Source organism: Euphorbia lathyris, chromosome 7 (assembly GCF_963576675.1).
Source record: "Euphorbia lathyris chromosome 7, ddEupLath1.1, whole genome shotgun sequence".
Taxonomy (NCBI): Eukaryota; Viridiplantae; Streptophyta; class Magnoliopsida; order Malpighiales; family Euphorbiaceae; genus Euphorbia; species Euphorbia lathyris.
The window spans coordinates 63,837,078-63,860,705 of NC_088916.1; the positions used below are offsets into that span (position 1 = coordinate 63,837,078).

General features: G+C 36.5%; 2 protein-coding genes and 1 long non-coding RNA gene across 8 annotated transcripts; 1 reads left to right on the top strand and 2 right to left on the bottom strand.

Annotated features, from left to right (window-relative positions):
* Positions 1 to 1,859: 1,859 nt before the first annotated feature.
* On the bottom strand, positions 1,860 to 14,515 carry LOC136235716 (uncharacterized). Of its 5 annotated transcripts, XR_010691909.1 has the most exons (8): positions 14,331 to 14,515; positions 14,068 to 14,210; positions 13,876 to 13,922; positions 13,212 to 13,335; positions 2,691 to 2,756; positions 2,521 to 2,608; positions 2,275 to 2,381; positions 1,860 to 2,186 (listed from the first exon to the last, which is right to left on the bottom strand). It is a non-coding gene; the product is annotated as an uncharacterized lncRNA (long non-coding RNA). The 5 variants fall into 5 exon arrangements; XR_010691908.1 differs by having other exon boundaries at positions 2,275 to 2,608; XR_010691912.1 differs by having other exon boundaries at positions 2,275 to 2,608; positions 2,691 to 2,884.
* A 3,351-nt stretch (positions 14,516 to 17,866) lies between these two features.
* LOC136235834 (norbelladine synthase-like) lies at positions 17,867 to 19,506 on the top strand. The gene is made up of 2 exons (XM_066025884.1): positions 17,867 to 18,139; positions 19,057 to 19,506. The coding sequence occupies exons 1-2, from the start codon at positions 17,956 to 17,958 to the stop codon at positions 19,356 to 19,358; spliced, it is 486 nt and encodes a 161-aa protein (XP_065881956.1). The 5' UTR covers positions 17,867 to 17,955; the 3' UTR covers positions 19,359 to 19,506.
* Positions 19,507 to 20,041: 535 nt separating this feature from the next.
* On the bottom strand, positions 20,042 to 23,326 carry LOC136201339 (uncharacterized). Of its 2 annotated transcripts, none has more exons than XM_065991992.1 (3): positions 23,081 to 23,326; positions 21,655 to 22,122; positions 20,042 to 21,033 (listed from the first exon to the last, which is right to left on the bottom strand). In XM_065991992.1, exons 1-3 carry the CDS (start codon positions 23,189 to 23,191, stop codon positions 20,353 to 20,355), a joined length of 1,260 nt encoding a protein of 419 aa, XP_065848064.1. In that variant the 5' UTR covers positions 23,192 to 23,326; the 3' UTR covers positions 20,042 to 20,352. The 2 variants fall into 2 exon arrangements, with proteins under 2 accessions (XP_065848064.1, XP_065848065.1); XM_065991993.1 differs by having other exon boundaries at positions 21,655 to 22,177; positions 23,081 to 23,302.
* Between the last annotated feature and the right edge of the window lie 302 nt (positions 23,327 to 23,628).

Below are 23,628 nucleotides of genomic sequence, written 5' to 3' on the forward strand. Positions count from 1 at the left end.
TTGTAAAACCAAACCACAAGGGTTTTTTTGGAACAACATCAAACCACAAGGGGTTTTTTTGGAATTTACCCTTATTTTTAAAATTAATTTAATTTAATTTAAATTATCAATAAAATATATATAATACAAATTTTTTTCATAGAATGATATAAATCACTTAAAAGTAAATATGTCAATTTATTTATTTATCTAAATTATATAAAAGCTTCATATCTCGTGCATCGCATGGGTTTTCGACTAGTATAATCTTTATATTTGAACATGGATCGTATGTGGTGTATGTTTTATTATAGATTTCACATCACATATACTGTATTAACATTACTCTACAGTTCTTCTATTTTTCACAAATATACACATTTGTATAAGTGTCCGGATAGTGAAATACATAAACTCTTAAGATGTGAACTTAATGGATATTTTTTCTCTTATTCTATGCTTTCCATTATAGTGTAACTCACTTATCTATTCGGGTTCTTTTTGGTTCATCAACCTAAAAATGACATTTCCAAGGTAGCCACATCAAACTATACTTCTAGAATAAGTTAAAAATCTTTAAGTATAAAGAATATCGAGAAATCATGATTTCACGATGTAAGTCTCACACTAGGAAAAGGCAAGATTGTCTCTTTTCCATCTTGTGGTCGGGAAAGCACACATGGTATGAAATATGTGTTATGGTGTTCAATTCTTTATTCAAAATAGGAGCATGTCTTTTATCTTAACACCATACAAAAGTATAGATTCATGCATGTACCAAATCTGTTTCATACACTTGTAGTGTATGTGATCATCTTGCACTAGACTTGGGCATGGGCCGGTGAGCCCGCCCAGGCCCATTTAACCGGGCTTAGACACATAAAAATACTGTCAGGCCCGGTCCGGCCCGGTCCAGGCCCGTGTAAGCCCGCTAAAAATGGGTAGACTTGGACTTTACCAATTTTACATCGGGTCGGCCCGACCCGGTCCAATATAATAATATATATATATATATATAAATATATATTATAATATATTTATATAAAGATAATGTTGGTATTCCTAAGGTTTTACCAAAGTGTGTATGTTGTTCAACCTTTTCTAGATAATGTTGGTATTCCTAAGGTTTTGTTGAATTAGTATGAAAACTAGTTTTAGACCCGTGCTTTGTACGGTTTTGATTTGATTTTGTCACTATTGTGTAAAAAATACTAAATTTACATATTAAAACTTTAATAAATAAAGATCAAATTTTTAACTACAACATTTTAAAAAAGTGCAAATTTAGCCTTAACATATGAAATTGTATAAATTTAACCCTAATATTTTTTTAAGAAAATCAATTTTAACCCAACGTCATCGAAAATTAGAAAAAACTGGTGGTAGTATAACAAATTGCATTTTACGATAATATATTAACTAATTATATATTGTAATATGATTTTGATCCAATCTAATTCTCATTTGGATTTTTTAATTTAAAAGATATCCATCCTCTCTTTAATTAATAACAGCACTGCTAATCTTCACACACACAAAAAAAAAATAACAATACTGCTAAGTACTGCTAATTAGGATATGCTTTGTAATTGATTGAATCCTATTCTAATCTACGTTTTTTAATTTTTAAAAAAGAATCCAATTTTTATAATTAGATCTCCACTCTAGTCTACCATATACCCGAAACATGAAACAATAGGTGAATGTCACCTATTGTTACATTGATCTATTTTAAAATACTTACAAAAGTAACTCAGAACTGAAAATATCATTAAACAATTGAATTACTGTGGATCAAATGTGTTTAATCTTTAAAAGCAGGCCATTCACTTTGTAAAGGACAAAACTGAATCTAAAAAATACCAAAGTTCAAATTAGCCTAAAAATATACTATTATTATGATCAATCACATACATAATAAACTGTGAGTTAATTTAGTTAAAAATATCTCATATGAAGTATGAAGTAGTAATAAATAAAATCCAGCAGATAACTTTGAGATTTCAACAATAAATGAGTCACATTGAAAACTTTAGAAGATCAAAACACCTTCTCATAAATGTACTTGTGCTGATTTCTCACATAGGTTGTTGTAGTTTATCTGGATGAACACAAAGAGTGGCTTTCCTGTAAGCTTTCTTCACAGCTGCTGCTGTTATTACTTTTGTCAGAGGAATTTGTTGTCAACCACTATTAGCTCCAAGTATCTGCCAACAATACCATTTTTATAGGAAGATTAAGATTAGATCAGAAGTTTAGTCTATTAAATTTAGCAGAATCAAGTCAAATATTTACCCGGATAATTTCAGAGATGGGTGAGGCAAAGTTCAAGGATTGGAAAACCGGAATGTATCAATTAAACCATCACTCCTATAACTTGCATCTTTGCACTTTTTCAATGTCTAAGGAAACATTGCAGTTATAACATTCATATTTTATGTAAGGCAGTATATAGCTACCAAGGTTGATTGTTTAACAACTATTTACACAAATAAGAAAAATCAATCATGCAAAAAATGATGCAAGGAAAAACCAACATACATATTGCAAAGTTGAAAGCAATGCCCCTAACTTCCCTTCTTTCCCACTTGACCATCTCTTAGCATCAACATCAAGAATTTCTGCTAATCTATGCAGACAAAATTTAAATCAAGAAATTAAGTTAAATATGTCATTTAAAATCAAGCAAAATTTATTTGTAGAGTAATTACATTTCTTTCTACTTGTTCTCTTTTAGCATGAAGATTGCGTATGTGTTTCTCTTCCAATGCTTTTGCCTGGAGAACAGCCAAAAGGTTAGGGTTAATCTATGTATCTATGTATGGACCAACTAAAATCAGTCTATAAAGGCTGAAAATCATACTGCATGTTCAGTTGTTCTTTGATGTCCTTCTTGTTGAAACACCTTTCCACAGGATTTTGATTTGACAAAATTAATTAAGTGAAATTAAATATTCTACAACACACTAAGTTTAAATGCTTTGATTTATTGTTACTAATGTGTTTGTTCAATGTTGAGTTTATAATTTATTATAAGACATAAAGATCATAAGGCTCAAGCCCTATATGGAAGTCAAGGCCCAAGTCAAACAAGCCCAAGATCACTCAGCCCGCGTATTTCAAAACGTTGCCGTTGAAGTGATGAAACGCATGCTGAGCAAAGAAGGATCCAGAAGATCCACGTAGACAACTTCGGCTAGAAGCAGCTGAGCTGTCTCGACAAAACATACAAGACAGCCGCTGACCACAAGACAGCTTCCATACAAAGTATTTCCTCTTTTAGTAAAGATCAGAAGACGCAGCAAGCTGTCTGGTTGATGTTACCTAAAATGGAGGAACATACTGTCACACTGACCGAAGAACAGAAGATGCTGGAATCTGATTGGCCAAGAGAACTGCTGACAGACTGAGTGAAAACGACCTGTAGCCGTTTCCCTCCAACGGTTATTTCGAAATTCGAAATAACCAGAAGCTCTCACAGCTCTCTATAAAAAGAGCATTCAGAATCCACATTCAATAGAGAACTTTGAGCTAAAGCCGTTACGCTGACCAAACGTGTATAAAAGTTCTCCATCAAAAGCAAAGCAAATTCTTACACTACAAGCTTATTCATTTGTGTAAAAGTCTAGAGTGATTGATCCTCAATCATCTAAGGTGTTCTAGCAATTGTTGTTTAGGACAAATCTTAATCATTTCTAGGAATGGAAAGGAGAAGCTAAGTACTCGGTTTTAGTACTTAGTGAATTAGAATAGAAGTGAGTAGAGGTATAGAGGAAGGTACTCTTGTTATACTCAGCTTCTGACTTGTAAAGGGTTTTCGAGTCTCTACCTTTAAAGAGCTCAGTAGTGAATTGGAAATCTCGGAACGTGTTCCGGGGACAGGACGTAGGCTTAGAAGAAGCCGAACCTGGATAACTCCGCTGAGTGAAGTATTTCTAACCCTTAACTCCTTAATATATTGCTTGCTTAAAACAAACTAAAACTGACCAAGTAAAAGAGGTCAAGCTGAGTTGTGCGCTACCAACGAGTTAGTTCAGGAATAGACTCTAAGTGCTATTTCCTGACCTAAGCAACGAAGCTGACCTAGTCACTAGTTGACTAAGCCAGTGTCTTGCTGATTGTTAAGTGCCGCTGTTACATAATCTTTTCTCAAAGGAAAGAAATCTGCCCTAATCATTTTAAAAAGGTAAAATAGTTCCTAACCCCCCCTTGGAACTATATTTGCAACCTTACAAGGGACCAACAAGTGGTATCAGAGTTTAAAAGCTCATTACTAAAGGTCTAACAACCTTGAGTTGATCCATACCATGGGTGAAAACAGCACTCGGTTTCTCCCTGGAAACCAGACAACTCAGATATTACCTGAGGGGCTGTCCATTACTAGGCCTCCCCTATTCTTCGGGTCAAACTATACCTTTTGGAAGAATAGGATGAAGAACTTCATTCAAGCTACAAACATGAGTGCCTGGCTATCTATAGTCCAAGGCCCATTTGTACCTGTGAAAGTTGTTGCTGGCCAGTCAGTTGTCAAAGCTGAGATTGAATGGACAGAGGATAATCTCAAGAAGCTACAAAATCATGCTTCAGCTATAAATATGCTTCACTGTGCACTGGATGCTGCAGAGTACAACAAAATATCAGGTTGTGAGTCAGCACAGGAGATCTGGAAGAAGCTGGAGGTGACCTACGAAGGAACCAACAAGGTGAAGGAGTCCAAGGTCAACCAGCAAATGAGATTGTATGAGCTGTTCGAAATGAACAATGATGAGGGGATTTCTGAGATGAATGCAAGATTCACCAACATCATAAATGAGCTCAAAAGACTTGGAAAAATCTTCACTGAGGAAGAACAAGTCAAGAAGATACTCAGAAGTCTTCCTAAGGACTGGCAAGCCAAGAAGACAGCCGTTGAAGAAGCTAAGGATTTAACCACCTATAAATATGATGAACTCATAGGCTCACTGCTGACCCATGAGATATCCATGAAGAATTTCGAGGTGAAGGAAAAATCCGAAGACAAGAAGCAAAAATCACTTGTCATGAAAGCTGACTCAACTGATGATGGCTCAACTGACGATGAGGAGATGGCTATGTTCACGAGGAAAATGAAGAGGCTGTTCAAAAGAAATGACAAATACTCCAAAAAGCCTTATAGAAAATTTGACAAGTATAAGGCTGACTCAAGTGACAGCAAATTCAAGAAGGATAGCTCAAAGCCCATTACATGCTTTGAGTGCCATCAAACCGGACACATCAAGTCAATCTGCCCAACTCTGAGGAATGACAAAAAGAATGGAAAGAAGGCAATGGTGGCAACATGGAGTGACAGTGATGATTCTTCATCAACTGAAGCTGAGGCCACAGAGTCAGCAAAGATATGTTTCATGGCTGACGAACTTGCTGAACCATGTATTTTTGAGCATGCTGACCAATCTGATGAGTCAGATAATGAAAAGCAATCTAATGAGGTAATCTAACTCTCTCAACTCAGAAATGAAATGGGTAATGCCCTGAGTGATCTTTATACACTTGTCAAAAAGTGTAACAAGAAGATTAAGTCACTCAGTCGGCGCTGTGATGAGGTGGAAGAGGTCAAACTGAGTGACCTCAGATACCTTCTTCAAGACAACTCAGTTTTACATGAAAATATGAAAACCATTCATGAGTCTGTCTCTGAAGTCCAGTCGGTTTCCAAGAAACTGAGGAAGGATGTCACAACCATTCAGAACCAATTAAAGGTTCCAAACAAAAACAATTTTCCTCTGAGAACTCAGTATCAAGGTACTCAGTACCAAGGTACTCAGCAGAGTCGAAATCCCCAGCGAAGAGTCCAGTGTGACTTTTGTGGGAAGTTAGGACACACCACTAAGGTGTGCTGGCACGCTCAGCACTGGGGTGCTGACAAGTCAGTAAAGAATCCTAAACAGAAAGTCAGTTGTGACTTCTGTGGAAAAAGTGGCCATACTATCAATATATGTCGCCACAAAATAAAATATGATGCTTTACCTGTTGAACCTAACAAGTCAGGACCCAAAAAGAATTGGGTACCTAAAGGAAACTGATCACAATGCAGGTAAGCCTGAGATGTGTCGAGAAGTAAAAAATGTGGTATATTGACAGCGCATGCTCAAGGCATATGACGGGTGATGAAACTCAATTCATCACGTTTGAACGTAAACGAGGAGGAAGCGTAAGTTTTGGAGACAACAGAAAGGGTAAGATAGTAGGATCAGGCACCGTTGGAGGTAATCCCACTATTGAATCTGTCTCCCTAGTCAGCGGACTCAAATATAACTTACTCAGCGTAGCTCAGCTATGTGATAATGGGAGAAAAGTTATATTTGATGATACTGGATGTAAAATATATGAGGGAAAAACAAATGAGTTAATCTTAACTGCCCCTCGGATAGACAATGTCTTCATGTTGAACCTAGAAAAGAAGTTTTCAAAAACTGTATGCTTAGTCACAAAGGAAGAAAATTCCTGGCTATGGCACAGGAGACTTGGTCATGTAAGCATGGACCTCCTGGCCAAATTAGCAAGAAAGCAATTGGTTGAGGGACTGCCTGAACTTAAATTTCAAAAAGATCAACTATGCCATGCTTGCCAAGCTGGAAAACAAACCAAACAATCTTTTCATAGTAAAAACATTGTCTCAACTAAACGTCCGTTAGAGTTACTACACTTGGATCTCTTTGGTCCAGTCCAGCCGCAGAGTCTGGGTGGAAGAAGATTTTCCTTGGTCATTGTAGATGACTTCTCTCGGTATACGTGGGTTATCTTGCTGACCAGCAAGGATGAGACCTTTGAGACATTTTCAAACTTGGTTAGAAAAATTGAAAATGAGAAAGACCTAAAATTAGCTCATATCCGTAGTGATAACGGTGGAGAATTCAAAAACCAAAAGTTTGTTGAATTCTGTGAAGCCAGCGGCATTGACCACAACTTCTCTGCTCCTAGAACGCCTCAGCAAAATGGGGTTGTTGAAAGGAAGAACAGAACTCTGGTTGAGATTGTCAGGACAATGCTGGATGAGCATAGGCTTCCAAAGTATTTTTGGGAAGAAGCTGTTAACACAGCATGCTATATTCTGAATAGGGCTCTAGTTAGACCTATACTTAAGAAAACCCCCTATGAACTTTGGAAAGGACGAAAGCCCAACATTGGATACTTTCGTGCCTTTGGCTGTAGATGTTTTATTTTAAATACCAAAGATAGCTTAGCCAAATTTGATTCAAAAGCTGATGAGGCTATCTTTCTAGGCTACTCAACAAACAGCAAAGCATACAGAGTTTTTAATAAGAGAACTCAAGTATTAGAAGAATCTATACATGTGCAATTCGATGAAACTGACCCTGCAGGAAGATACCAGCCGCTGATAGAAGATGAACCAAACTCAGCACCTGCTGATCAAGAACCAGCTACTGAGTCCTTCACAAAACGGCTGACCAAGAGTAAGAGTGAACCTAAAATTACTTTCACTAACTCATCTACTTCTGCAGAGAATGTTGAAACACAAATAGAACAAGACACGAATCTACCCAAGGAGATAAGAGTCCCAAGAGGGCATTCAGAAAATGCAATTCTTGACTCAGCTGGAAATACGCTGATGACAAGGAATCAACTAAGGAAGTATCTCGGCAATGTAGCTTTCGTCTCAGTTCAGGAGCCGAAGAACTTTGCCGAAGCTGAGCATGACGAATTCTGGATGAATGCCATGCAAGAGGAACTCAACCAATTCAGGAGGAATAATGTATGGGAGCTAGTGCCACATCCAAGGAGCCAAAAGACCATTGGAACGAGATGGGTCTTCAGGAACAAGCTGGATGAACAAGGAAACGTAGTCAGAAACAAGGCAAGACTTGTAGCTCAGGGCTACAGTCAGCAAGAAGGTATTGACTACGGTGAGACCTTTGCCCCAGTGGCAAGGCTAGAAGCAATTAGGATTTTATGTGCATATGCATCTTATATGAATTTTAAACTGTTTCAAATGGATGTTAAAAGTGCATTTCTTAATGGAGTAATAAACGAGGAGGTCTATGTCAATCAGCCTCGAGGGTTTGAGGATTCTAAGTTCCCAAACCACGTTTACAAACTCAAAAAGGCTCTGTATGGTCTCAAGCAAGCACCACGTGCTTGGTATGAGAGGCTGACCAACTTCTTACTGACTAGAAATTATGTCAGAGGTCAAGCCGATACAACCTTATTCATTAAGAGAAAGGGTAAAGATACCCTGCTGGCACAAATATATGTAGATGACATCATATTTGGTGCTACTAATGAATCTATATGCAAGGAATTTAGCAAGCAAATGCAGACTGAATTCGAAATGTCAATGATGGGAGAACTCAACTTCTTCATTGGACTTCAAATTAAACAAGGAAAGAATGGCATATTCATCAGTCAAGCTAAATATGCCAAGGAGATATTGAAGAAATATGAACTAGAACATTGTAAGCCAATATCCACTCCTATGGGCATTGACACTGTCCTCTGTGCTGATGAGAATGGTAAGTCAGTAGACAACAAGTTGTACCGAGGTATGATTGGCTCTTTACTTTACTTAACAGCAAGTAGGCCGGACATTCAGTTCTCAGTATGTTATTGTGCAAGATATCGGGCTAACCCTAAGGAATCCCATTACATAGCTGTAAAAAGGATCCTTAGATATTTGCAAAGCTCAGTAAATGCAGGTTTGTGGTATCCAAATACTCATGACTTTACACTTATTGGATACACTGACGCTGACTATGGACGGGACAAGCTCGAAAGAAAAAGCACCTCTGGAGGATGCCATTTCCTAGGAAGCTGTCTTGTATCTTGGTTCAGCAAGAAGCAGGCGTCAGTAGCCCTGTCCACAACTGAAGCTGAGTACATTGCTGCTGGAAGCTGTGTTGCTCAAGTCCTATGGATTAAACAACAGCTTGAAGATTATGGTGTTCAAACAAAGACAATTGAAGTCAAATGCGACAACAAAAGTGCAATTGACCTCTCAAAGAACCCAATTCAGCACAGCAGGATGAAGCATGTCAGCATAAGACATCACTTCATCAGAGATCATGTACTCAAGAAAGAAATTAAGCTGACTTATGTGCCAACAGATGAGCAGCTTGCTGATATCTTTACAAAGCCTCTAGCACGAGAGCAATTCAGCATACTGAGAGAAGCCATTGGTATGTTTAATCCACTGTCTTAAAATTCCTAAGTAAAAATGTGATATGATGCATGCTGAATGAGTGATGCCATGCTGAGTGCCTAAAGATTTTCATTCAAAATCACATGCCCAGAAATAAATGCACACTGAGTGAGTTATCTCATGCCGAGTAACTAATCTCTATAACTATCCGTTGAACAAAACTGACTACTCAGAATATGAAACGTTTATAACAACACACGCTGAGTAAAAGTAATTATTAGCATTTAATGCCACCACACGCGTAATGACACATGTACTGTGCATGCGCCGAATACGTCTTAAAGTGTCATAAATGTCAGGGTTTCTGCCGATTGGACAACCCAAGGGCAAAATCGACCTAAATTCAAACGGAAACCTAAGTTAAAAAATCTATAAATAGTGGGTATTTCCCCACTACCTTCTCTCTACGCGTACTGAACTTTAGAAAGCTTCAGAATTTTCCTTAAGCACTTAAGAACTTCAGAACTTCAAAAATGTCCTATAGCAAAAGTACCTTCTCTCCAACCCTTAAAACCACTAATCAGGCTGGTCCTTCAACTAGCATGATAAGAAGGATGATTAAGGTACACTCTTGGACCAAGAATCAAGAAGTACTAAGGAGCCGATACTTTCCTTCTGGTTTCATCTCTTCTGAGAAACCATTCTGTGAATGGATCGAAAAGAACAAATGGAAAGATCTCTTCTCTCTTTCTGGACAAACCTATCCCACGATAGTGAGAGAATTCTACTCCAACCTGCACGTTGATACAAATGACTCTGACTACTTAGAGACCACAGTTAAAGGTCAAAAGATAGTGATAACTCCTGATTATCTAGCAACACTGCTAGATATACCAAACACAGGGATCCAGTTCAGGACAACAAAGGAGCCAATACCAAAAGCCATCGCAGAAAAGATGAAGGGGTTCTGTAAACCCAGAGACCACAAAGGAGAAGTACCCAGCACCTGCATGGGCAAAAATCAGAAGATGGTCCACTTCATGCTGACCAACTTCATCTTTCCTAAACTCAGCTCACCCTCATCCGCCTCCAACTTTGAACAATGTTTCATCTGGCATATGCTGACCAGCACTCCATTCAATCTTCCTGTCTTTTTGGTCGGAGCTTTTCAACGAAGTGGAAGGAAGCTCCGTTTGGGTTATCTCATCACAAAGATAATACAGGACAAGAATATAGAGACTATAGGTGAAATAAGTTCATCAGGAAATGCTATCACTGCAGGTCTGTTGAATGGACTATCACATAGTCAACCCTTGAAAGGATATGACGGAAATGGAAACACCGAGAAGGAGGATATTATGGCTGAGATTGAGCAAGCCATTGGAGAAATGGAAAATCTAACAGATCTGGAGCAGTCTTCTGAAACTGCTCAATCTGATGAGGGTACAGAACCAACAAATGAACCTAAAACTGAGTATACTTCTACTGTGCCATCTGAGATTGCTCAAGCTGAGAAGGAGAAGAAAAAGGGAACCTGCTCGAAGGATATTCGTACTGTCCCAAGAAAAGTAAGGCTAATGCAAAGAAACAAGAAGAAAGCTGATCAGGAAATAGCTGAGTCAGCTCAGAAGAAAATGAGAACAGCAGGAGATATGGATAAGGAAGAAGACACTGTTCTTGAGCCCAACATCACTCAAGAGGATTCTCCACAAAAACAAGCCTCTGTTACTCAAGGCACTCAATGCGAGCCCACTCCTACCCAATTTGCACACCTAGGTGCTACTGAATCAGGACGGCGTGTCATTGCCTCAGCTCACACTCTGCTTAAAGAACAAGTTCATCCTCCACCAAACCATAACCAGTCCACTCAAGATCAGTCCTCTCATCCTTCTGTAACTCACCAAATTCTGCGTGAAATCCATGACCTGATCAACCACTTCTCTTCGGTTCAGGCGCAGCAACCAACCCAAACTCAAATGACCAAAATGACCGAACTCATGTTGACTATGGTCAATCACGTGAATTCTTTAGAGGGTCAAATTCGTCTGCTGCAAGAACTCACCAAGTCCACTGCCCCTACCGGGAATTTGCCTACTGTTGTTGCTGGCAAAATGGGGGAGAAAAGTGGCAATTCAGGAGAAGGAACTCAAAGTTAGAAGTTAGAGAAGAATTTAGAAGTTAGGAATTCCCTATGAATGTCCTTTTATTTTTATTTTTATTCAAGCAATTCAATATGCCTAACTTCTTTTGTTATTCATCCTTTCAAATGCTAAGTATTATCTGAATGCATGCTGCGTAAAAATTAATGATTGAACCTGTCCAAACTAAACCATTGAACAAATAAATTACTCAGCGCTCTGTCACTATACATTATTTCCGCTGAATACTGAGTAAAATAGAATATGTCCCATAAGCTGACCTATACCTGAAAACTGATCTTAGACTTATTCAATTAAACCTTAGAATGTTTAGAATAAAACTAAGTCAGTAGCTCAGCCCTGACGAGGGAGTTCACTTAATAAAAAAGGTCAACTATCATGGGGGAGCTCAACGCTGAGTTCCTTGCTGATTAGTTTTGCCAACATCAAAATGAGGGAGTTTGTTGAAACACCTTTCCACAGGATTTTGATTTGACAAAATTAATTAAGTGAAATTAAATATTCTACAACACACTAAGTTTAAATGCTTTGATTTATTGTTACTAATGTGTTTGTTCAATGTTGAGTTTATAATTTATTATAAGACATAAAGATCATAAGGCTCAAGCCCTATATGGAAGTCAAGGCCCAAGTCAAACAAGCCCAAGATCACTCAGCCCGCGTATTTCAAAACGCTGCCGTTGAAGTGATGAAACGCATGCTGAGCAAAGAAGGATCCAGAAGATCCACGTAGACAACTTCGGCTAGAAGCTGCTGAGCTGTCTCGACAAAACGTACAAGACAGCCGCTGACTACAAGACAGCTTCCAGACAAAGTATTTCCTCTTTTAGTAAAGATCAGAAGACGCAGCAAGCTGTCTGGTTGACGTTACCTAAAATGGAGGAACATACTGTCACACTGACCGAAGAACAGAAGATGCTGGAATCTGATTGGCCAAGAGAACTGCTGACAGACTGAGTGAAAACGACATGTAGCCGTTTCCCTCCAACGGTTATTTCGAAATTCGAAATAACCAGAAGCTCTCACAGCTCTCTATAAAAAGAGCATTCAGAATCCACATTCAATAGAGAACTTTGAGCTAAAGTCGTTACGCTGACCAAACGTGTATAAAAGTTCTCCATCAAAAGCAAAGCAAATTCTTACACTACAAGCTTATTCATTTGTGTAAAAGTCTAGAGTGATTGATCCTCAATCATCTAAGGTGTTCTAGCAATTGTTGTTTAGGACAAATCTTAATCATTTCTAGGAATAGAAAGGAGAAGCTAAGTACTCGGTTTTAGTACTTAGTGAATTAGAATAGAAGTGAGTAGAGGTATAGAGGAAGGTACTCTTGTTATACTCAGCTTCTGACTTGTAAAGGGTTTTCGAGTCTCTACCTTTAAAGAGCTCAGTAGTGAATTGGAAATCTCGGAACGTGTTCCGGGGATAGGACGTAGGCTTAGAAGAAGCCGAACCTGGATAACTCCGCTGAGTGAAGTATTTCTAACCCTTAACTCCTTAATATATTGCTTGCTTAAAACAAACTAAAACTGACCAAGTAAAAGAGGTCAAGCTGAGTTGTGTAGACTCTAAGTGCTATTTCCTGACCTAAGCAACGAAGCTGACCTAGTCACTAGTTGACTAAGCCAGTGTCTTGCTGATTGCTAAGTGCCGCTGTTACATAATCTTTTCTCAAAGGAAAGAAATCTGCCCTAATCATTTTAAAAAGGTAAAATAGTTCCTAACCCCCCCTTAGAACTATATTTGCCCTTACAAGGGACCAACACTTCTAATCTGGATTTACACCTTTAAGGTGATTCACCTTCAACTCGAAATCTCTCCGTAGAATAGAAATCTTTCTAATATATATTATTTAAGCATACATAATATTATGGATAATATATAAAAAAAGTTAAAAGAATTAATATATGGAAGTAACAAAAGGTAAGTAAGCATACAAAAGATGAAGTTATTGAATCTGTATGAAAACGCGTCTGTGATGTGGAATGATATGTTGGGTATTTCTGTTGTCAATCTAAACTGATGTTATATTTTTCGCCACCAATTGCCGAGCCTTTGACTCTGTCAAGAACAAATGAGGTTAAGAATAAGATGCACAAATGAACACCTAAAGAATCGGCAATAACTGAAATATAATAGTAAATCAAAATGAGGCATACAAAACACATCAGTTTATACACCCAAGAAGAAACACTAAAGCAAATCAAAATAACTTAAAATTACTCCTAACAACACAAATAAGAAAATGTAAAATCACACTTCTAGAACCATGCAAGGGAAATTCACCTAGAGTTAAAGGAAAAAAAAGAAACAGAAAGAGCACGAACTGATTTCCCTAAAGATTGAATTTGCCTATTTCTGATTATATTCTGCTACTATTTTGATTAGTGTTCCTGCCCCAACCCCAACCTCTGCTACAACTTTGTTAAGTCGAACTAAGAAGAATTTTAGTTCAACCATCAATTTGGAAATTCAGAAAAATATAAACTCACAAGTAAAGTGGACAACATTATCCCACAAGCAAAGTGGACAACATTATTTTATTCAACCATCAATTTGGAAATTCAGAAAAATATAAACTCACAGAAAGAACTTACTTACATAAAGGGAGGGAAACCTTGGTTCCGCACCATGAACCCATTCAAATTCTGTGAACAAAACACAATAACAAAAAAATAGATAGGTTAGGCAAAAATCAATTCAGCATCAACAAATTTCTGAAAAATTGAAGAAACCGCAAATGAGCCAATATATGTAAACGGAAAAGATGCAATAGGAGAAAAGATAAAGTACCTATTGAAGCCTGAGTTTCATTCTACTACGAATTTGACACAGTTCCGTTTCAAGGTCATAGACGGATAAATCAATTGCTTAGAGAATGAGTGAACTTGAACAATTGAAATGTCAAACAATACCCGTTACTGGTATTTGCTATTCTGCATCAAATGAAATGCCTAGACATTAATGATTATTCATCTCATTCTTTACCCTTTCATCTGTTAGGTCAAGCATCAAGTTCAAGTGCAAATTCCAAAGAATGAAAACCATAAAAATACCTCAGATCAGCCTTCAATTTCGCTTTGGGTTTACTGTGACTTTCTTCTGCATTCCCTTTAACGCTCCAGGTTTTTCAAATTGTTGAGAGAGAGCAAAGCAGTTGAGAAAATATAGAAAATCAGTTTAGAGAGGTAAAGGAAGAAAGTGGGAAAGAGGAAAGAGGTATAAACAAAGAACGAACGTGGAAAACAAAGAAAGTGGGAAAGAGATGTAAACCGTAAAAGAAACTTCATAAATGTAAACTGAAAAAAAAAAAGTTAATTAACAATTTGACAAATCAGCATTTGGTATCTTAAAATTGTGACACATCAGCAATTTTTCTACTGATTTAGAGTATAGTATAGATATTACGAGTTGGCGTTTTTGTTTTCTTAAATATATAAAATGTGGTGTTAGGGATTTTTTGTTTTTTTATTAGTGGGTTTAATAATTATGTTAATTCATTGAATTAATTCGATTTATAGATAGGTATTCTTTATTGTTATGTTGTAATTTATTTTGGATTTGATGTTTTGATAGACAATTAGTTTATTAGAATTTTTCCAAACTTATTAAGTATTGTGTTGTATGTATTATTTTTTTTTATTAAGAAAGTTGATGTATTTTAAATTTAATTGTATTTTTTTTAATATAAAGATGGGCTTGGACGGGCGGGCTTGGGATTCATTTCTTAGGCCCGAGCCCGATTAAATTTCTTGCAGGCTGGGCTGGGCTTGGTCGCCAGGCTTTATGAAAAGCCCGACAGACCCGGTCCGAGCCCGACCCATGCCCAGGTCTATCTTGCACCACGATGAAATTGCTTTCATACATTCTGCAAGGCGGCTTTTGTTATTGAACATGCTATCAAATTGCTCAAAAATAGCACCATCCTTCTATTTGTCACCATATGACAAAACAAGGGTCAAAGCTCGTGTGAGTGAGCTCATTTTTTTTGTCTGACATGCATTATATCATATAACAATAAACATTAACAAAAATATTTGCACTTGTGTATTGTAAAAATTCATGAAACATTTATTAATAAATCATGTTCACAAAAATACATGGAAAAACAAAAGTGTACCTAGATCCTACGCAATCCTTGGTTGTATAAACATATCACTTGACATGTTTGGTAAGGGAATCGGCAACCATGTCATTAGTGGACACATATTTCATACTAACTTCGTTACGTGCAATTAAGTCCATGATAAAGTGGTATTTAATCCTTATATCCTTTGACTTGTTATGGTATCTCTAATCCTTAGCGAAAACAATAGCATATTGACTATCATTATTAACTATAACCAGAGTAGTAGAGGTAGTAACATTTAAATGGTTTAGGAACCTATTCAACCAAACTACCCTTTGTATTGCTGATGAGTATGATATGTACTCGGCTTCGATGGTGCATAAAGCTACACATGTATATTTCTTGCTCCTCTATGAAATGGCAACATTCCCAAGCAAGAGGTGTGTAGCCTGATGTGGACTTCCTTGTTGAAACACAATTTCCAATAATTTTTTATCCTAACAAAAATAAATTATTAAAGAAACTAGATCCTCAAAAATATTCAAATCAAGGAATTAAATTAAAATTGATTTAAACTAACATGTTTGTTAAATGATTAAATACATAGCATTTATATCAAAACAAATATAAAAGGCCTTATGGAAGCTAAAGACTAACTTTTGGAACCAAAAGCAAAAGCCCAAAGTAACCAGACCAGAAGCCCATAATGGCGTTGACCCTGTAACATCATGCGTATTCTCCAAATTGGAAACAAGTACAAGCTACAGAAGTTTGTCCCCTCAACGTCTCTCTGCGCACACCTAAGATAGAAAATTGGCAGACTGCACGTCTGCTTGTTTCAGAAGCACGGCTCAAGACAGAAGAGTTCATCCTTCTGCAACAGAAAACTTTTGGACAAAAGAACACAGAAGTCAGAAGCTGATGTTGACAGGAGTTGTTTCCCTCCGAACGGCTAGTTTGAAATTCAAATAGAACTTCTGTCCAGCCTCTACTATAAATACCAAGTGATATGCTCATTGTGAAGTTGACGAAATTATAAGCTGCAAAAGAGATCAAAACTTTCAAATGTTTTTAAAGCAATATTTGTGATACACAATCATTGTAATATTTATGTTCGTCCAAAAAGAGATTTACATCTTCGTTGTATTCTATATTAGAACTACTTTCTATTCATAATATTTCAAAAACTTTGTTGTTTACTTCAGTTATACGCAAATAGGTGAGAGATAGATAGTTAAGTAAAATTGTAAAGGATGATACTTTAGAGAGGCTCTGTCTATTGTATAAAGGTTTGTGATCTACCCGTGAAAAAGTGTTTTAGTGGATTAAAACTCAGAATAAGATATTCTGAGGACTGCACGTAGGCTAGAGGCCAAACCAATATAAATCTGCTGAGTAACGATTTCCTAACTCTGCTTTTTACTGCTTCTGATTATTTTTCTCTAACACATTTATCTCCTATACATTAGCTCTGACTGATTAACACGCAAACTTTAATCACTCGTAATCAAAAGCTCTGTCCAAATAACAACCTATTGAGCGCACTCTTCCGAATCAGAATCAAGCTCAATAGACTATACTTATCCTTGATCTGAACTTGCTTCTAATTTTGAATTCTGCCTCTATGCTGAGCAAACAGAAACACGCCAAGTGAGTATTTGAAACTAATCCTATCGCACAAGGGACCAACACAAGCCAGCCAATGGCCGTTAAAGCCCGTCTATATTTTGGGCGGGCTTGGGATTTATAAAAATAGCATTGACCAATCCAGCTCGGCTCGTCTATTAAATTTGCATATTTATATATTAATATTTATTTTTAATTACAAATTTTATTTTTTATTTGTGAAAATTATACATATATATTTAGGTGGATTTATATGGGCTGAGTTTGGAATTTGATTTTTGAGCCCGGACCCAGCTCAGCCCGAGCTCGCCTAAACTAACAGTGTGCTGGATTGGATCTGGACTGAGCATTTTTTAGATAAAAGCTTGTTGGGCCTGGTATGAACCCGACCCATGAGCAGGTCTACCCCTAAGGTTGGCAAGTTGGGTCAACTTTAGTCATTATTATAAAAACAGATATTTTGTTCCTTATTCTGCATATAAGAGATATTTTGTTCCTTATTCTGCATATATTTCATATCAGTTGGTTTTTAAAAAAAGATTTTGTAATTGTTGTAATTTAATAATAGAATTTGAGATTAATATGTATAAATTAAGTGAAATATTTAATTTTTTTTTGTCCAACTCGTACAAAAAGACATTATATTTTTTGAATTTTATTTTTTTCACGTTTAATTATATGATCGAAAAGAAAGTTTGATGTATTATTTTTCAAATTGACTCAACTTGTAAATATTAAAAATAAAATTATTCTTGACGATAATGTTAGGCTAAAATTATACCATTTTATAAGTTAAAAGGTAAAATTGTTAAACGTCAGTGCATTTTTACACGAATTAAGCCAAAAAGAATAATTTAGGATATATAATCCAAGAAAGAATGAGACAAAAATGACGGATTATTGGAGGAGAAACCCTTGCTTAATTGGATATTCCATTTTGCAACAATAAAGGAAAAGAAAAACCTCAGAATAATTGCTCAGCTGAAATGAAAGGTGAACAATCAGTGGAGACTCCGGTGGGTGTTCCGGCGAGCGTGGTGTGGGAAGCTTATCGTGGGCTAGAGCTGGGTAGACTTGTGGATCAACTCCTCCCTGATGTTGTCGGCAAAGTTCAAATTTTGGAAGGCGACGGAGGCGTCGGCACCATTGTCAAACTTACATTTCCTCCTGGTAATTCTAATTCAACTCTTTCAATGATATCTTCTGAATTTGGTGTTTTTCTAGTTTGAGCAGTTAATTTTTTTTTTGTTTTTACAAATTAACTATGGGTCATTTTCTCAACTCATTTAGATCCTTGAACTCTTGATCAACAATACCAATTTGTAAGTTTATAAATGATTAGAGGTATAATTGTACATTGAAAAATGATAAAAATTATACACATGTAATTTACCCGGTTATAAAACCAAAAAGCATATCTGATATTTTATTTTTAGTTTTCTACGAATTTCAAGCCAGTTTTGAACATAGAATCCGGTTAAAGGGGTGTTATTGATTTCGTAGGTGTTTAAATTTTTTGCAATTTTAATGGTTTGAAAGTAAATTTCTTACACGTATGATGTGGCTATAAGAAATTGTAAAAACATTATTTTCAATTTGTAAAAGATATAATTTGAGATAGTATTATTGTTTTAATTGATCTAAATGTTCACGATTAATTAATTTTACAAACAGAGGTTTAATGTAAAAAAAATAAACAAATGATTTGAGGTATATGATGGATTGAAATAAAATATTAGTAGCTTAATTCACCATCATCAAAATAATCAGATAAATTACACGTATCATCTCTCAACTTTACTCTTACTTTTATTATACTATTGACAAGATGACCACTTTAATATCGCGTATTACGTTGTAGATCTGATGTAAATGGTATTTTAAGCAGTTTTAATTCTTGAATTTTTTTATTTTGAAGTTAGTTAGGTGTTCGTTTGGTTATGAAAGACAAATGTCCAAAAATAGTAATTTAAAAAACCGAAAACGGTGGTTTAATGAAAAGTGTGCTTGTAAACACCTCTAATTCTTAGACATTTCTATTTTAACGTCGTATTCATACATTTTGACTTACTCAATGTGATAATTAGGAACGCCGGGGAATGGTTACTTGAAGGAAATATTTAGAGAGCAAGATGATGAAAAGCGAGTGAAGGTAACTGAAGTTATTGAAGGAGGTTACAAAGATGTTGGTTTTGATGTTTGTCGAATTTGTTTGGAGATAATTGAAAAGGATGCTGAATCTGCTATTGTTAAATCAACAATTCAGTATGAGATTGATGACACCAAAGCTCACCTTGTTTCCTTTATATCCACCAACACACTTGAGATCATGGCTCAGACTGTTGGCAATTATCTTGCTCACAACAAATCATCCACACCTACTATTTAAGATCTCTATTTGGATTTTCAATTATTAAACTCATCTGAACTGTGTTCGTCTTTGATTACCGTTTTGTACTTTCATAAGCGTTATGTTTTGTAAGTGAATGCCAAATTCGCTATTTAAAATAGCTATGCGACTAAATTTGTAACTTATCTATTCATTTTCTTCTTTTACACAAAGAAGAACCTAAAAGGTTAAAGAACATGAGAACAAGGAAAAGAGACCTTAACAATATGCGTTATTTCTACTTTCCAATCCGTCGCCCAACAAGTCACAATTTTGCGGATAAACCCACACCCCGATTTCAAAAACATTTCAAATAAGGCCACCAAAACTGGACTCCGTCAACTTTATCTTTTGAATTTACTTTCACCAATAACGCATAGGTAAACACCAGCTAACCAATCTTTTAACACGATGGTCTAATGGATACCATTAAAATAAAAATATATAAATTGGATTAAGTTAGATTATATTTAATAACTTGGTTAAGAAACTGAACAAGTGGTACTATTAATAAGAACATCAACACATACATTATTCAACCAAACATGACTTTTATTGCTCATAAATAAATATTAGACTTCCGTTATTTAGGCTTAAATTTGTTATGCGTCTTCAACGTTAAGCCTAGTATTGCTCAATTTTTTTTTTACATCGAGGGTAAATCTCTTCCCCCAATTACCACAGGATAAAAATTGTATCTTTATCTCCCTGATCGGATTTTGATTAAACATTACAAGAATGGATCAGAGCTTATGGAACTAACCGGGCCAAGCAAGAAACCGCAAGTGCAAACTACTGTTCAATCACAACATACAATAGTAGAGACAAAAGAACAACAAAGGGAAAATTTCTAGAATGATCGACGACCAAACTAGTTCCAACCATTCAAATGATGATACGTCAGCACAACTGTTGACCATCTAAATGGTCCAGGACTAGTTGGTCCCGGACCACAGGTCCACAGTGAAGGATACTTACCAAATGAAAACTTTGCTCAGAAGGACCAGCTAGAGCGAAGCATAAGAGCAAATATATTGGCATTGCCATCCATAGCATATGCAATACCAGGTTTTATGCTGAGTTTATTCCCCAAGTTCAGTTTTAGGTATGATTCTGCTTGTAAATGAGCCCAATTACTTGAACCCTCAACCATCCCACTCACACACATTCCCCACCCGGTTTCATCTTCAGATTCATCAAAAACATTGACTGCCCACCGCACCTGCTTGGAGTTGGAACTTTCCATTTCAACCCAGCCTCCAATTTTTGTATTCTCGTCCAGTTCGGATTCTAGATTCAGAGCGATAGAGTCTGTTGCTAGAGTTTGAAGGGCATTCCTTTCTAGCATTGGCTCAGGATCTTCATGTTGTTTGCTGAAGACCAAGGGAATGGTGAGAGGTCCAAAAGCAACATGCTGATTAGATGATTTTGGTACTCGATGCAGACCCGAAACTGAAAGTTTTATTCTTCTAGGAAGATGACAGACAATTTGCCCGAAAGTGCTTAAGCAGTGCCCTATTCCATTAGAAGAATGTTGCTGCATTCCTAATCCGGAGACAGACTGGGTTATTGAAGCAATAATATTTGATTTTCTCACTGTCAAACCAATGGTACTACCATTATGCTGATTCAAAAGCGGCGGTCCAGCAAATGAAAGATCAGTTAGGCCCTTTCTCTGTGACAATAGAAAGAAAAATTTCTGGTTAATTTATCCACAAAAATCCAAAAGCAACATTTTTTAGTAATAGCAAGTTCAATTCCAAAGAACACATACAAAACAATAAGCATCGATCTGCGATCAGCGATCTGCATTAAATACAGTTAAGATAGAAAATAGGACTAACTAGCCACATGAAAACAGCTCCATGCACAATTATATTGCCAATTATATTGACACGTTCTACTAAAGGAACCAAAGAGCCACAAGGATGACAGAAAGAACACTAGCAGGAACGAGGAAACCAAATTCCTAACAACATGCTGTATTCAAAATGACTGAGCAACAAGTACTCTAGCTATCATCTTAAATGATCTAATTAAAGCAAAAAATGATGGAAGAAAATCACGTTCACAGTAAAGGTTGACAATCTCATTATATTAAGAAAACATGGATTCTAGTAATTGTTCTTGCAATAATCTAATTAAAACCAAAAGGGTTGATGTTTAGAATAAAGCTTCATCATGTTTAGCTTCAAGGACCAGACATGTCCTCAATTTTTAAGTACTTCTTCAACCAGATTATGATGCACAGTAAAAACAATCAAATGCTTCATCAATATTAAAAATGAAAACAAACCTGATTTGAAGAATTTGAGATGATTCTGAGATCTCTCGACTGAGCTCCTACTGGGATCGCAATCAACGAAAACCAGTCACTAATATTTGCCATATATGATACCTTTGTAAGAGAAAGTGCAGTTCCCGAACCATCACCATCATATCCCATGCCATTTTGACTAGCCACAAACTCTGCAAAAAGAGTATCCCTCTCCCGGACAGTTGTTTCAAAGGTGAACTTTGATTCAACTCCAGTTCTAATACCGGCTCTAGAAAGGGCATCATAATGCTCTTGATTAACATCACCAATTAATAGTATTGCTCCCAGGACATCAACATCTCCCCTCAGATGAGTACTGGCTTCTTGAAACGGACTCCCTTTTGATGTTCGGTAAAAGGACAACAATCTTTCAAGTTTATCTTGCCTGTCCCTAAGTTTCATCTGATCTGAAAATGCTTCCCGTTGCAACCTCTTCAGGATCTCAATCTGTAAACAATATAATGGGAACAGTGTAAAGCTCCATCATTCAGCTTGTTGTTACCTATGGAACCAGAAAATTGGTTAATTCAAATTGCAACAGAAGAAGGCATGATAAAATCAGTGCCTCTCCAGTCTCCAATACATTAATTGGTATACATACAGACATAGTTTCTAGAACATTGGACGTCAGAGGCTTCCTCAATAAATATAATGTGTCATTGTGTGCTCAAAATGCACATCTGTTAGTTATTACTGTGAACTTCAAACATTATTTAAGCTAAAAAAACGAAGCGCAATGTCAGACATGCCGTATATTCAATGTCTTTACATATGCATAAGCCTACAAAACCAAGTAATCACTATTAAAACAATAATCAGATGCCTAAAAGCCCATAATCAACAACAACAACAAAAGATCAATGATTACAGTAGATTAAAATGGACTGAAGCACAACATTTACAAGAATGGAGGACATAGGCTAAAATTCACATTAACAATACAACTATTTTCTTAATAATATCCCTATTTTTTGTGCTGAAAGTGTTAATGCAGTGGGCTAGACATTATCATTAACAAGCATAGTGGAAACTAATGCTTCAACTACGCAATTGAGCATTGAAAAAACATCTTCTAGGCAAAAATATTTGCTACAATTACTGAACTGAATCGCCTGAGAACAGTTACCATTCCTCCACAAATTTGCATCAAATACGCTTTCAAACAAACTCAAAACGAGTTCAGAAAAAAAAAAAAAAATCATAGTATTAAGATATTGTTCACAGACTATCAATCTGACAAAGTTCAAAAGCAAAGTAAAAATAATTTTCGCAAGCTTCATTAGTATAATTGAAATGTTGAGCTGTACCAATAATCCAAAAGCTACATAAATTGAACAAACCAAAGGAGAATAGCATAGGTGAAAGCAACGGCGATTATTCTTAAAATTAATAATAATAAACATACCGGGTTCCGGCGATTAGAATTGTCTCTGCGACGAAGGACGCCGTCGACGAAGTCTTGCCCTGATTTAGCAAGCCGTTTAATTTTGTCCATGACGAAATCTACAGGCTCCATTTCACAGAAATACTGAACAATAAACCCTAAAGGAGTTCAGTGTGGATTTCAAAAGCGGGAGCGGGCAAAAAGATCGATTGAATTGTTGGATGAAGACTTTGAAGTTTTTGGACTTCGGACCTTTTTTTGACAAGTACAATGTATCTGCTTTAGTTACTTTCAGTATTTTGGGGCTTCCATGCTGCTTTCTTATCCACTTGACAGCTGTGACCCTAATTATTTTAGTTTTACCACAAGCCACTTTTTTTCCTTTACTTTAAAAGATGCATAAGGTGTTGATACCGTCCAACCCTTTCTTTTTATATATTCAGTAACGAATATAGTCGTTCGACTTTGAACAGATATAAGGCAGTGGTGAGGACGCAGCGATTGGAGCGGGCAATAGGCCCGCACATGTCCGAGGAGGCTACTACGCTCACCGCGCACTTGAATCAATC

Bases quoted from the DNA above. Each gene is read 5' to 3' on its own strand.
- LOC136235834 (XM_066025884.1), top strand. From the start codon at position 17,956: ATGAAAGGTGAACAATCAGTGGAGACTCCGGTGGGTGTTCCGGCGAGC. The intron at 18,140-19,056 runs GTAATTCTAATT...TGTGATAATTAG, and splicing joins CAAACTTACATTTCCTCCTG to GAACGCCGGGGAATGGTTAC.
- LOC136201339 (XM_065991992.1), bottom strand. From the start codon at position 23,191: ATGGAGCCTGTAGATTTCGTCATGGACAAAATTAAACGGCTTGCTAAA. The intron at 22,123-23,080 runs GTATGTTTATTA...TATTGTTTACAG, and splicing joins ATTCTAATCGCCGGAACCCG to ATTGAGATCCTGAAGAGGTT. The intron at 21,034-21,654 runs GTTTGTTTTCAT...CTATTGTCACAG, and splicing joins TCTCAAATTCTTCAAATCAG to AGAAAGGGCCTAACTGATCT.